The following is a 14,178-nucleotide window of genomic DNA, read 5'->3' on the forward strand; positions in this document are numbered from 1 at the left end:
GCAATACAGTAATCATGGGTGACTTCAAACTGCATATAGTCTGGCTAAACCAATTGAGCACAAATGCTGTGGAAGACAAGTTTCTGGAGTGTGTTCGGAATGGTTTTCTAGAGCAGTATGTTGGGGAGCCAACCAGGCTATTTTAGATCTAGTATTATGTAATGAAAAAAGGCTAATTAATAATCTTGTTGTAAAAGAACCTTTAGGGATGAGTGAGTCTGTGCGAGCGGCCAGGAGCGGGGGGAACAAGGATTCCTGTAGGAGCTGTTAATCCATGAGGGAGTTGATTAGCAAAATAAAAGCACATGGGACAGGAGGCAATATACTGGCATGGGTTAAGGATTGGCTAACAGGCAGAAAACCGAAAGTAGGAATAAACGGTTTATGTTCATGTTGGCAGGCTGTGACTAGTGGGGTACCCCAAGGATCAGTTCGCAATATATATCATTGATTTAGTTGTGGGGACCAAATGTAATATTTCCCAGTTCGCGGATGATACAAAGCTAGGCGGGAATGTGTTCAGGAAGATGTAAAGTGGCTACAGGAACATTTGGACAGACTTAGTGAGTGGGCAAGAACATGGCAGATGGAATATAATTTGGAAAAATATGAGGTTATCCACTTTGGTAGAAGGAACAGATGTGCGGAGTATTTCCTAAATGGTAAGATATGAGAAAGTGTAGTTGTACAAAGGGACCTGGGTGTCCTTGTCCATAAGTCACTGAAGGTTAACATGCAGGTGCAGCAAGCTATTAGGAAGGCTAATGGAATGTTAGCCTTTATCGCAGGAAGATTTGAGTACAGGAGCAGTGAAGTCTTGCTTCAATTGTATAGAAGCATGGTTAGATCGCACTTGGAGTACTGTGTGCAGTTTTGGTCCCCTTACCTCAGAAAGGATATTATTGCAATAGAGGGAGAGTAACGAAGGTTCACCAGACTTGTTCCGGGGATGGCAGGACCAGCTTATGATGAGCGATTAGGCAAACAGGGCCTGTATTCTTTAGAGTTTCGAAGAATGAGAGGTGATCTCATTGAAACCTACAAAATACTTAGAGATAGACAGGTTAGATGCAGGTAAGATATTTCTCCTGGTTGGGGAGTCTAGAAACAGGGGACACAATTTCAAAATGAGGAGGAAGCCACTTAGGACCAAGGTGAGGAGAAATTTCTTTACTCAGAGGGTTGTGAATCTTTGGAATTCTCTACCCCAGAGGGCCAAGGAAGCTTAGTTATTGAGTATGTTTAAAATAGAGATTGATAGATTTCTGAGTAACAATAACATAAAGGGTTAAAATTAATGCAAATTGAGCCAATGTTTTTGAAAAATAGGACATGTTGAATTCCTAATTAATGCTAGAGTACAGAGGGCAAGCTGGAAAAAGTGACTAGGCAAGAGCGCTGAAATAAAAAATTACATGAAATGGGTTCCTAAGAACTAGATATTGCTAGCAAAAACATCTGAAAATATTGATAGAAGGCAGGATGGACAACTTACTTGAGCCAAATGGCCTTTTCATCAGTTCTGCATCTTGTGCCACAGGGCCCTTTTCAGCACTGGAGCAAATAGCCAGGTTTATACCCCAATACAGAACTTCCTTTGAAACTGCATTGAAGATGTTCTTCATGAGTCATGAATTAATATTCCACCTGTTCCAGTGGGCATTAAAAGAAACACAGTACCATCCATAATGGAAGTTCTGTCAATTACTTCCTTTTGCCCTTCACGCAACTTCTTGACTCATTTTGATTTTTCTGTACACCTGATTTTGTATTTACATATAAAGTAATTAATTGTTTCTTGGTGCTTCATGTACAATGGACTGTATAAATAACCACCTATATGCAAGATTTCTAGAAAATATTTTAATATATTTAATACCATACACATATTTTTCTATGGTATATTTGTATGCTGAAACATAGAAACATAGAAAATAGCAGGAGTAGGCCAATTGGCCCTTTGAGCCTGCTCCGCCATTCACTATGATCATCCAACTCAATAGTCTGCTCCCACTTTCTCCCCATATCCTTTGATCTCTTTCGCCCCAAAAGCTATATCTAACTCCTTCTTGAAAACATACAATTTTTTGGCCTCAACTGCTTTCTGTGGTAGCGAATTCCACAAGCTCACCATTCTCTGGGTGAAGAAATTTCCCCTCATCTCAGTCCTAAATGGTCTACCCCGTATCTTCAAACTGTGACCCCTGGTTCTGGACTCCCCCACCATCGTGAACACTCTTTCTGCATCTATCCTGTCTGGTCCTGTTAGAATTTTTTGGTTTCTATGAGATCCCCCCCTCATTCTTCTGAACTCCAGTGAATATAATCCTAACTGACTCAATCTCTCCTCATATGCCAGTCCCACCATCCCAGGAATTAGTCTGGTAAACCTTCGCTGAACTCCCTCAATAGCAAGAACATCCTTCCTCAGTTAAAGGGACCAAAACTGCACACAGTATTCCAGGTGTGGTCTCACCAAGGCCCTGTATAATTGCAGCAAGGCATCCCTGTTCCTGTACTCTAATCCTCTGGCCATTAAGGCCAACATACCATTTGCCTTCTCTACTTCCTGCTGCACCTGCATGCGACTGATGTACGAGGACACCCAGGTCTCGTTGCACATTCCCCTCTCTCAATTTATAGCCATTCAAATAATCTGCCTTCCTGTTTTTGCTACCAAAGTGGATAACCTCACTTTTATCCAGATTATACTGCATCTGCCAAGCATTTGCCCACTCACTCAGCTTGACAAATCACACTGAAGAATCTCTGCATCCTCCTCACAGCTCACCCTCCCACCCAGCTTTGTGTCATCTGCAAATTTGGAGATATTATAATTAATTCGCTCATCTAAATCACTAATATATATTGTGAATAGCTGAGGTCCCAACACCAATCCCTGCAGTACCCCACTAGTCACAGTCTGCCATTTGGAAAAAGACCCATTTATTCCTATTCTTTGTTTCTTGTCTGCCAACCAGTTTCATATCCATCTCAATACACTACTGTCAATCTCATGCGCATTAACTTTACACGCTAATCTTTTATGTGGGACTTTGTCGAAAGCCTTCTGAAAGTTCAAATAAACCACATCCACTGATTCCCCCTCATCAACTCTACTAGTTACATCCTCGAAAAATTCCAGTAGATTTGTCAAGCATAATTTCCCTTTCGTAAATCCATGCTGACTCTATCCGATTCTGCCACTGTTTTCCAAGTGCTCAACTATTAAATCTTTTATAATGGACTCTAGAATTTTCCCACTACCGACGTCAGGCTGATTGGTGTATAATTCCCTGATTCTTCTCTACCTCCCTTTTTAAATAGTGGGGTTACATTAGCTACCCTCCAATCTGTAGGAACTGTTCCTGAGTCCAAAGAACTGAGAAGATGACCACCAATGCATCCACTATTTCTAGAGCCACTTCCTTAAGTACTCTGGGATGTAGATTCAGGCCCTGGGGATTTATCGGCCTTCAATCCCATCAATTTCTCCAACACCATTTCCCTACTAATATTGATTTCTTTCAGTTCCTCCCTCTCACTAAACCCTGTATTCCCCAACATTTCTGGTATGCTATTTGTGTCCTCCTTTGTGAAGACAGAACCAAAGTATGTATTTAGTCGCTTAGCCATTTCTTTGTTCCCCATTATTAATTACCCTGTTTCTGACTGTAAGGGACCTACCATTTGTCTTCACCAATCTTTTTCTCTTCACATACCTATAGAAACTTTTACAGTCAGTTTTTATGTTTCTCGCAAGCTTAGTCTCGTATTCTATTTTCCCCCTTAATCAATCCCTTGGTCTTCCTTTGCTGAATTCTAAACTGCTCCCGATCCTCAGGTCTGTTGTTTTTTCTGGCCAATTTGTATGCCTCTTCCTTGGATCTAATACTATCTCTAATTTCCCTTGTAAGCCATGGTTTGGCCACCTTTCATATTTTGCTTTTGTGCCAGACTTGAATAAATAATTGTTGCAGTTCACCCATGTGCTCTTTGAACGTTTGCTATTGCCTATCTACCGTGATCCCTTTAAGTAACATTTCCCAATCCATCATAGCCAACTCGCACCTCATACCATTGTAGTTTATTTTATTAAGATTCAAGACCCTAGTCTCAGAATCAACTACGTCAGTCTCCATCTTGATGAAGAATTCTATCATCATATGGTTGCTCATCCCCAAGGGGCCTCACAAACTAGATTGCCAATTATTCCTTTCTGATTACACAATACCCAGTCTAGGTTGGCCTGTTCTCTCATTGGTTCCTCAACGTATAGGCCCAGAAAACCAATCCGAATACACTCCAGGAATTCCTCCTTTACAGTACTTATACTAAATTGATTTGCCCAATCACCCATAATTACCGATGTTCCTTTATTGCATGTGTCTCTAATATCCTGTTCAATGCCATTCCCAACATCACCACTCAAGTTTGGGGGCCTTTTTTAAACCCCCACTAATGTTTTTTGCCCCTTAGTGTTTCTCAGCTCTACCCATACAGATTCCACATCGTCTGAGCTAATATATTTCCTCACTCTTACGTTAATTTCCTCTTTAATCAGCAATGCATCTCCACAGCCTTTTCCTTTTTGTCTGTCTTTCCTAAATGCTGAATACTCCTGGATGTTCATTTCCCATCCCTGGTAATCCTGTAGCCTTGTCTCCGTAATCCTGACTATATCATACCTGTTTACATCTATTTGTGTGGTTAATTCATCCACTTTATTGCAAATGCTCCTCACATTAAGACACAAAGCTTTAAGGCTTGTCTTTTTAACATCACTTGTCCCATTCCCACTATTTTTCACTGAGGCCCTGTTTGATTCTTGCCCTTGATTTCTCTGCCTATCACTTTTCTCATTCCCCTTTGTTTTTTGTTCTTGTCCTTGATTCACCCTCCTCTGACTCCTTGCATAGGTTCCCATCCCCCTGCCATTTTAGTTTAAACCCTCCCCAACCACTCTAGCAAATATTCCCCCTAAGACATCAGTCCCAGTCCTGCCCAGGTGTTACCCGTTCAGTTTGTAGAGGTCCCGCCTCATCCAGAACCGGTCCCAATGTCCCAGGAATCTGAAGCCCTCCCCTTATCTCTTCAGCCACGTATTCATCCAATATATATTCTGCTTTTTCTACTCTGACTAGCATGTGGCACTGATAGCTACCCTGAGATCACTACCTTTGAGGTCCTACTTTTCAACTTACTTCCTAACTCTCTATATTCTGCTTTTAGGACCTCATACCTTTTTTTTTTAACCTATGTCATTTGTACCAATGTGTACCATGGCTACTGGCTGTTCACCCCCCACACCCCCCCTTCAGAATGTCCCGTAGCTGCTCTGAGACATCCTTGACCTTAGCACCAGGGAGGAAACATACCATCCTTTGCGTTGGAGTTGGAGTTTGGTGAAACTTGTTTGAGGCCACAGAAACGCCTACCTATTCCACTTACAATTGAATTCCCTATAACTATTGCATTCCCACACTCTTTACTCCTCCCGTGTGCAGCAGAGGCAACTGTGGTGCGACAAATTTGGCTGTTGCTGCTTTCCCTTGAGAGGCCATTCCCCCCCCCCCCAACAGTATCCAAAGCGGCATATCTGTTTTGTAGGGGAATAGCCACAGGGGATTCCTGCACTGCCTGCCTAGTACTCTTGCACTGCCTGATGGTCACCCATTCCTTTCCTGCCTGTGGACTCTTAGCCTGTGGTGTCACCACTCTATACATGCTATCCATGATACTCTCCACCTTGTAGATGCTCCACAGTGTCCCCAGCCACCACTTCAGCTCTGAAAGCCGGGCTTCTGGGAGCTGCAGCTGGAGACACTTCCCACACACATGCTGGCCCCAGGCACTGGAAATGTTCCCGGCTTTCCAGAGCAGGAGGAGCATACCATGGCTTTGAGCTCTCGTGCCGTGACTTACCCCTTTAAATTAAATTAAACCTTCCGGAAGATACCTAATATCAAATAATATCAATTACTGTAGGGCCCTTCTTCCCTGCTCCTCATTGTTACAAAATATAGCCCTTAAACGATGAACCACAAAATAAGAACTTAAAAACGATAAATGATAAAAGTAGTAAATACTTACCCAACTGTACTTATGGTACTCAAAGGATCACCTCGTTCCCTTAAATTCCCTCAGTCACCAAACTCCAACTACTGCAGCCCAAAGCAGCACTCCAGTGCAGACAAAGTCAGCACTGTAAGATGGCCTGTTTTTATACTCTCTCAATCTAGCCTCTGAAAACCTGTTTAAGCCAGTTATCTAATTAACCAGTTGTAGCTATAAGCAGAGCATGTCTAAACCCTGTTTTAAAGCTGGCCTGAAACTCACCTTCTCCCAACCCAAACAGCAACTTTTAGTTAATTACTAAATTAAAGAAAGACTAGACTTTAGATAGAAATTAACACTTAAATTCCCTCAGTCATCAAACTCCAACTTAAGCACTCTACTGCAGCCCAAAGCAGCACTCCAGTGCAGAATGTTGACCATGGTACAATAATCTGCAGTTATGCAATTAAGAGTTTCATTAAATAATGCATTTTACAACTTACACCCTCCCTTTTCTTTGTGTCCTACTCACCTAGAAACAGATGCATCAAATCAAATCAGACATGGCCAATGAGAGATTTTTCTAGTACTACCTTTACATTCATAATATTATATATTCAGCTTGTTTTTCTGGATATTTCTCCATTTCAAACTGATCAGATTTTATATATACGTGATTGCCCAGTAAAGGCATGATATGTATGCAATTTGAAGCCATGAATCAATATTTCAAATGTAAATAGCACAGCTACAGGCCAATAAATAGGCAATCCAAGTTTTATTGTACAGCTGCAGATTTACAAAAAGAAATGGAAATATTAAAAATTTATATTTCAATAGCAAATAATTTCAGATGTCTACAATATTAAACTGGAGTCTGGCCACATGCAGGACAAGTTGCTTTAAATACAAAATAAAAGCATTACAAAATTGAATTTATTACAGTTTTCCATTGGGAAATTAGACTTTACACCAATGGATTATGAGTAATCTAGAAACTACAGGATAGAAATAGTCCATGCTAGTTCTGACATTCCCACCTGCATAGTGACCCAACGTAGAAATGGAGAAAAGGCTCCAATTCCCCCAACTTCACCCCGTCCCCAGAGATGTTCAAAAAGAAACCAAATTTTGTTGCAAAGCATCATTAAAGCCAAAGAAACATTAACGTTTGAAAGAGACATTCATGACAATAACATAAAGGGTTATGGGGAAAATGTAGGTAAAAGGCATTGAAGTGTTCGATCAGCCACGATCCTATTGAATAGCAGAGCAGGCTCAACGGGCTGAATGGCCTTCTCCTATGTTCCTATGATTCCCAAGCTTGTGTCTCCACCTGGAAGACTGTTCTAGATATTAAACCCCCTTTGAGAGGCTTTTCCTGCCATTAGTACTGATCTTTCCTTTGTCTAGTTTGCACATAGTCGTTTTGTCTTGCAGTAGTAGTGGACGTGAAATAATGCTCAATGTTAATGAGCCAGATCTTGCTGGCAAAATAATGGTGAGTTTAATGCACAACTCCATTATTAGCTTGCGAATTGTGCGACAGTTTGTGGCAAGGAAGAGATACCACATAAATTGTGAATTATCATTAATTGCTTTTCAATGCCTTGCCGTTGGCCTTGCCAAAACAGCTCACTGTTGACCTCCCCATGATTTTCAAGAAAGTGCTAAATTGTGCACACATTAAACACAATATAGAATGTTAGGGCTGGTGCTTAATAGCGTAAGGACTCTTTCAATGATGAGATTTATGTTCCTGCATTTCACTCTATTTCTTCAACCTAGAAATTTAAACTGGAGTCTTTTCCTGCAGTTGGTAAATTGTCCAAAGAGGATGTATAATTTTTTTTTTAAAGTCTCCTTTTCTCTCAATCTAGTCTTTCTTTTCCTCTCTCTCTGTATCCTCACTTAATATAACTCTTAATTCACACTATTTCTTCTTGACATTCGTTTTTTATTTATCATCCCTTCGATAAGGAAATAGATTATTGGTCCTGTTCTACACCAAGGTCCCAGATCCCTCATTGCTCCCAGTTTCAGTCCATCCTTCGAGCAATTTGTGGAGTAAAAATATTTTTGACGTCAAGGGAAAGGGAAAAAATGTCTAACAGGATATGAGCCACTAAATTCTGGGCTCATATGCTGTTCCATTTTAAGCCGCGAGTCTTCATTAAGTCTGAAGAACCCAAGAACCAAGGAAGGAATCCTAGATTCCTTGGTTCTTGAATTCTTCAGCCTTTATGAATCCCCGATTCCTTCCTCATAACTTAGGTTTATGATACCAGGGATCTGTCTTATCAAACAAACCTGCACTATTCATAGGGCTTTGATGTTTCCCTTGAATGCAGGATTTGGGATGGGGCATGACTGCCTCAGGATTAGATTATTGGCTTGGCAATGTAGCTCTGCATACTGTTTGACTCGCTAATTGCTACTATGTACTGACTGGCCATGATCAATGGTTAGTCTACAATCACACGTAGATCTTTCAGTCACTCTTCAGCACTTCAACACCATTGAAAAGGATTTAGATTTTTGAGAATCTGGGCCAGCAAATGAGATATAATTAGTCAACGAATAAGGAACCAAAAATGGATTTGCGAAGCCAAAAATATGTTCTGTCTGCCATGCAAATGAGTAATGTAGTAAATGAATTTCATTGTCACTGTGATGTTAGGTACATAACCCATACGTCTCAACAACAGGCAGATCCTATCAAACGACACCTCCCTTTCGAGGTGAAGATCCCATGGAACCCTTCAAAATGGAGCAGGTGGGCTCTCCGTAGTGTCCCGGCTGAAACTCGTCTTCAAAGATTCCCTAGGGCTGTAACTTCTGAGCTCCCCAAAGTCAGATTTGGGGGTGCCTCAAAGATGTGCTGGGCAATCCCCTTTCGGGGTTCACAGCTTGGGGTTTGCGCTGCAATTGCCCAGAAGTGCAAAGTTCCTCTGGGCTGGGCAATTGCCCTGTGCTGGGAACCATCTGAAAATATGATTTTAAATCGCAAACTTCGGATGGTTCCGACTGCATTATACAAATAGTTGCCCAAAAAAATGTGAAGAATTAAGACCTCCTCTAAATTCAGGGTAACTAATTGTAAAGACCCAGACTGACCCCCCACGGGGCTCCCCCAACTAACTGGATCCCCCCCTCTACCCCCACCCTCAAGTCTGACCCCACTTCCCAACCCAACTCAACCCACCAAGGTCGAACTCCTCTCCCCCCAATGTCCCTCGAACTCCAAACCCAAAATCCTATGCACATACCTTGGAGACTTACCTTTCTCCCTGGCATGTGTATTTCAATGGGACTTTTAGGCTTATCTTGTTTACAACAGCTAGTGCTGTAAATTGGGGGCATGCCCTTCTTCAATCCAATGAAGCTGGACTGCGGCACTGTGTTTCAGAGACTGCTGTGCTGCCTGGATTGCGCCCTGCCTGAGTGGAAGGTCGGGGGAGAAAGGCACAGAAGAAAATCCATGCTGGTAATTGGGCACAGAGTGGCAATCTGACGCTATTGCCATTCTGAGGAAGTTAGAGACCCTTATAACAGTTTATCTGATAATTATCACAGTACTGTTTCTGAGACTTTGCTATGAATAAAATGACAGCAGTGTTTCCTACATTCCTGCAGTGACCACTTCAAAGTAATTCATTGGCTGCAAAGCGCTTTGAGACTCCATGGGGCCATGAAAGGTGCTATGATGAGATGTCAAATTGTATTGACAGGATAGAATAAAAATGGATGTGATATTGTACATGGCAGTGATTGAGTTAAAGTGGATGTAAAATGAACTTGCCAAAATTACACAAGTGGTGCAGGAGTTGGGTTACTTTTTTTATTGGAAAAGTGATGTCGAGAACAAATCATTGTGTGCATTAACTTGAACTTTAATTTTAAAAATAAGTGGGTGATCTCATTAGATCCTTATGTGCTGTTGGGATATTGACAGACAACTTCTAATTGTTAAATGCTCCTTTGAAACAGGAACTGGAGCCATGCATTGGCTGCATGCAGATAGCCGCCAACATCAAACTCATTAAAGTCTGTCGGGAGCCAAATGAGGGTGAATGTCAGCAGTGTTACTGTCGTCCCATGTGGTGCCTGACCTGTATGGGGAAGTGGTTTGCCAGCCGCCAAGATCAGCAACATCCGGAAACGTGGCTATCCAATCGGGTACCCTGCCCTACCTGTCGGTCGAAGTTCTGCATTCTTGACATCTGCATTGTATGCTAAAGAGAATCTGAAATCAAAGTGGGACTTAATTTTTGACATAAGATCCAAGTTGTCTAACGACGAGCAAGATTTCATTTCTGGCATCTTGCATGTTCTTGCTGTAGCCCCAGCTGATTTTCTTTCTGGAAGCTAAATCAAATGTCTTCAGGCCACCTCAAATGTCCCTGCAGTTTTCACTAATTTTCTTTTTTAAAATTCTTGCATCACTACTAATGATGACTTCCAGTGAGAAGTTGCTTTACCCTTTCTTATTCTCGTGTCCACCACAAGGTGGAACCTGGCATCTTGGTATTGCTCCATCTAATGAGCAGGTTAAGAACAGATGACTTTTGCAACAGGAACAAAGATTCAGAGTTGCCTGGAACTCAAACCTTCAGATCATTACAAGGCTTGTACTTCTAGATTACTGTGGGTTGAGTCTTGGCTTCACTAATTGCATTGAATAGTTGGAAACACTTCAGAACTTCAGAGTTATATATTTTTTATATTTCTCAAGGGTCTTTTGCTTTATACTGCAGATGTGATTCTCAATATTTTTTATATCTCCAACTGCGAGTAATCTTTTCTATATGATCACTGCTAAGACTGCCTATTATAGTTTTAGATGACATTGTCGTGTCCTCTATGCTAGAGATAAGGCTTCAATTCTCTTTGATTAGATCCTTTCTAATGTGCAGTGCTAATTGCTATCTCCTTTATGAACTTGTTCCGCAGCCTGCTGGTTTCCAAAGTGTGAGATTTTGTTCCCCATTTCCCATGCAAGATATTACTAGTGATGCAAACACATAGTGTTCTTCAGATGCATTTTTTTTTGTTGGTGCTGGAGAGACTAGCAGGGCTGAATTTCTCACCCTGAAAAGATGGTGGTGGTGGTGGCCCTTCTCCTTGAACTGCTGCAGTCCATCTGATGATGCTGCTTCCACAAATTTGCTAGAGGAAAGGCATTGGAGTGGTCTGTCCATTTTTTTGTTTAACAGTAAAGACTATACATAATGTCGAACTTAAATAAATACTAAGAGGCTGGAAGTGGCACAGTGCAAATTCTTTTGGGATAATTCTGAAGAAGAACATCACATTGCCCTGATCTGCACAGAGGGAGCCTTGGCCTAAAGGCAAAGCCTATAAGTTAGCCAGGCCTTTCAGCAGTGAAGTTAGGAAATGCTTCTACACACTAAGGGCGGCAGAAGTTTGGAACTCTTTCTGCAAATAGCAGTTCATGTCAAACAGAGAAGGTTCACTCGACTCATTCCTGGGATGAAGGGCTTCTCTTACGAAGAAAGGTTGAACAGGTTGAGCCTATACCCATTAGAGTTTAGAAAAATCAGGTGATCTTATTGAAACATATAAGATCCTGAGAGAACTTGATGGAGTATATAGTGGGGGAGACTAGAACTAGGAGAGACAGTCTCAGAATAAGAGGTCTCTTTTAAGATGGAGATGAGAATTATTTTTCTCTGCGAGGGTTGTTCGTATGTGGATGTCTCTTCCCTGGAAAGCAGTGGAGGCTTTGTCATTGAATTTATTCAGGGCAGAGTTAGATTTTTGATAGACAAGAGAATCAAGGGTTATTGTGGAGTCAGACAGGAAAGTGAAGTTGAGACCACAACCACATCAGCCATGAACTTATTAAATGGTGGAGCAGGCTCGAAGGGCCAAATGATATACTCTTAAATCCTATTTTCCTATGTTAATTTTAAATCTGAAATTGCTAGTATTTTTTTGCCAAAAGTAATGTGAGATCTGGCAAAGGTGGGTGTATGAAGTTATGTTGCAGCTCACCATGATCTCATTGAATGATGGAACAGGCTCAGGTAGCTAAATGTCCTCTTCCTGTTTCCATGTTCCTAAAACTTAGCAGAAGTTTGGTACTAAAATATTCTGCCATAAAGCCCATATCACCAATTCCATTTGACAATATTTTAAGCAGCAGGTGCTCCTTTTTAAGATTTATACCAAACCTAATTTGGAACATTAGTGATCTTTTCGCAGTTTTCTCTCGGAACTCTTCTTTCCTGATTTTTGCTATCTCAATCAGACAGGCAGTATTAAAATTGGCTCAAAATCCTCGGAATTGGAGGAGGGGTAGAAAAGACAGTCGTATAAGACCATAAGACATAGGAGCAGAAATTAGGCCATTTGGCCCATCGAGTCTGTTCCGCTATTCAATCATGGCTGATAAGTTTCTCAACCCCATTCTCCCGCCTTCTCCCCGTAACCTTTGATCCCCTTACCAATCAAGAACCTATCTATCTCGGTCTTAAATACACTCAGGGACCTGGCCTCCACAGCCTTCTGTGGCAATGAATTCCATAGATTCACCACTCTCTGGCTAAAGAAGCTTCTTCTCATCTCTGTTCTAAAAGGTCTTCCCTTTACTCTGAGTCTGTGCCCTCGGGTCCTAGTCTCTCCTACTAATGGAAACATCTTCCCCACATCCACTCTATCCAGGCCTTTCAGTATTCTGTAAGTTTCAATCAGATCCCCCTCACCCTTGTAAACTTCATCGAGTATAGACCCAGAATCCTCAAACGTTCCTCATATGTTAAGCCTTTCATTCCTGGGATCATTCTCGTGAACCTCCTCTGGACCCTCTCCAGGGCCAGCACATCCTTCCTGAGATATGGGGCCCAAAATTGCTCACAATATTCTAAACGTGGTCTGACCAGAGCCTTATAAAGCCTCAGCAGCACATCCCTGCTTTTATATTCTAGTCCTCCCAAAATAAATGCCAACATTGCATTTGCCTTCCTAACTACCGTGTCAACCTGCAAGTTAATCTTAAGAGAATCCTGGACTAGGACTCCCAAGTCCCTTTGCACTCCAGATTTCTGAATTCTCTCCCCATTTAGAAAATAGTCTATGCCTCTATTCTTCCTACCAAAGTGCATGACCTCACAATTCCCCACGTTGTATTCCATCTGCCACTTCTTTGCCCATTCTCCTAACCTGTCCAAATCCTTCTGCAGCCTCCCTGCCTCCTCAATACTATCTGTCCCTCCACCTATCTTTGTATCATCTGCAAACTTAGCCTGAATGTCCTTAGTTCCTTCATCTAGATCATTAATGTATAGAGTGAAAATTTGTGATCCCAACACTGACCCCTACGGAACTCCACTAGTCACAGCCACCATCCTAAGAAGGACCCCCTTATCCCCACTCTCTGCCTCCTGCCAGACAGCCAATCTTCTATCCATGCTAGTACCTTGCCTCTAATACCATGGACTCTTATCTTACTGAGCAGCCTCCTGTGCGGCACTTTGTCAAAGGCCTTCGGGAAGTCTGATGCTGTGACTCCTGCACAAAGGTGGGCAAATATTGCATATAGGTCGAGCTAAGTCTCCACTGACTGGCATACTCCCTTCCTCTTGCTGTGGTTCAATATTCGGTATGCTTGCATTTGAGAAGTATGCAGAAGACTGCAAGCATCTTTGGAACAGCATCTGTGTTTCACGAGCGAACAAAATTTGGAGAAAGTGAAAATAGTCCTTGCCTTTTTGAAAGCAACTTTAAATAACTAGTTTTGATGATGGAATTGTATTTTGAAGCCATCCTCTTTTTTTTCTGTAATAGTATTTATTGACAGATAAAGTATTCTATCCTGGATATTCATACCATATTGACTCTCAAAATGATTTCTGATACCTGTTGGCAGTAAAAAGAGGATTCAGCAACCACAATGTCATGATGTAGCTATAGGTTTGCAACTAGATGGCTCTGGGAAGCAAGTTTCTGAAGTACAGGCATCTCGAATTCTGTCAATGTGTTGATGTGGGCATCTCATTCAATTTGTCATAGATAAACTCAAATTCCCAATAAGTGAGTTCAAATCATCGTTAGCCCTAGGTTTTTATGATGTCATGAGCAGCTTGAAGTTTTATCACT

General features: G+C 41.6%; 1 protein-coding gene across 3 annotated transcripts in view; it reads left to right on the top strand.

Moving 5' to 3' along the window:
• tmem129 (transmembrane protein 129, E3 ubiquitin protein ligase) overlaps positions 1–11,319 on the top strand; it is a 33,149-nt gene extending 21,830 nt beyond the window's left edge. For all 3 annotated transcript variants that reach the window (XM_041196458.1, XM_041196441.1, XM_041196452.1), the window contains one exon: positions 10,048–11,319. In XM_041196458.1, coding sequence (XP_041052392.1) covers positions 10,048–10,296 — 249 coding nt within the window. In that variant the 3' untranslated portion in view covers positions 10,297–11,319. The remainder of the gene's footprint in view (positions 1–10,047) is intronic.
• The last annotated feature ends 2,859 nt before the right edge of the window (positions 11,320–14,178 follow it).

This window comes from Carcharodon carcharias, chromosome 1, assembly GCF_017639515.1.
Source record: "Carcharodon carcharias isolate sCarCar2 chromosome 1, sCarCar2.pri, whole genome shotgun sequence".
Taxonomy (NCBI): Eukaryota; Metazoa; Chordata; class Chondrichthyes; order Lamniformes; family Lamnidae; genus Carcharodon; species Carcharodon carcharias.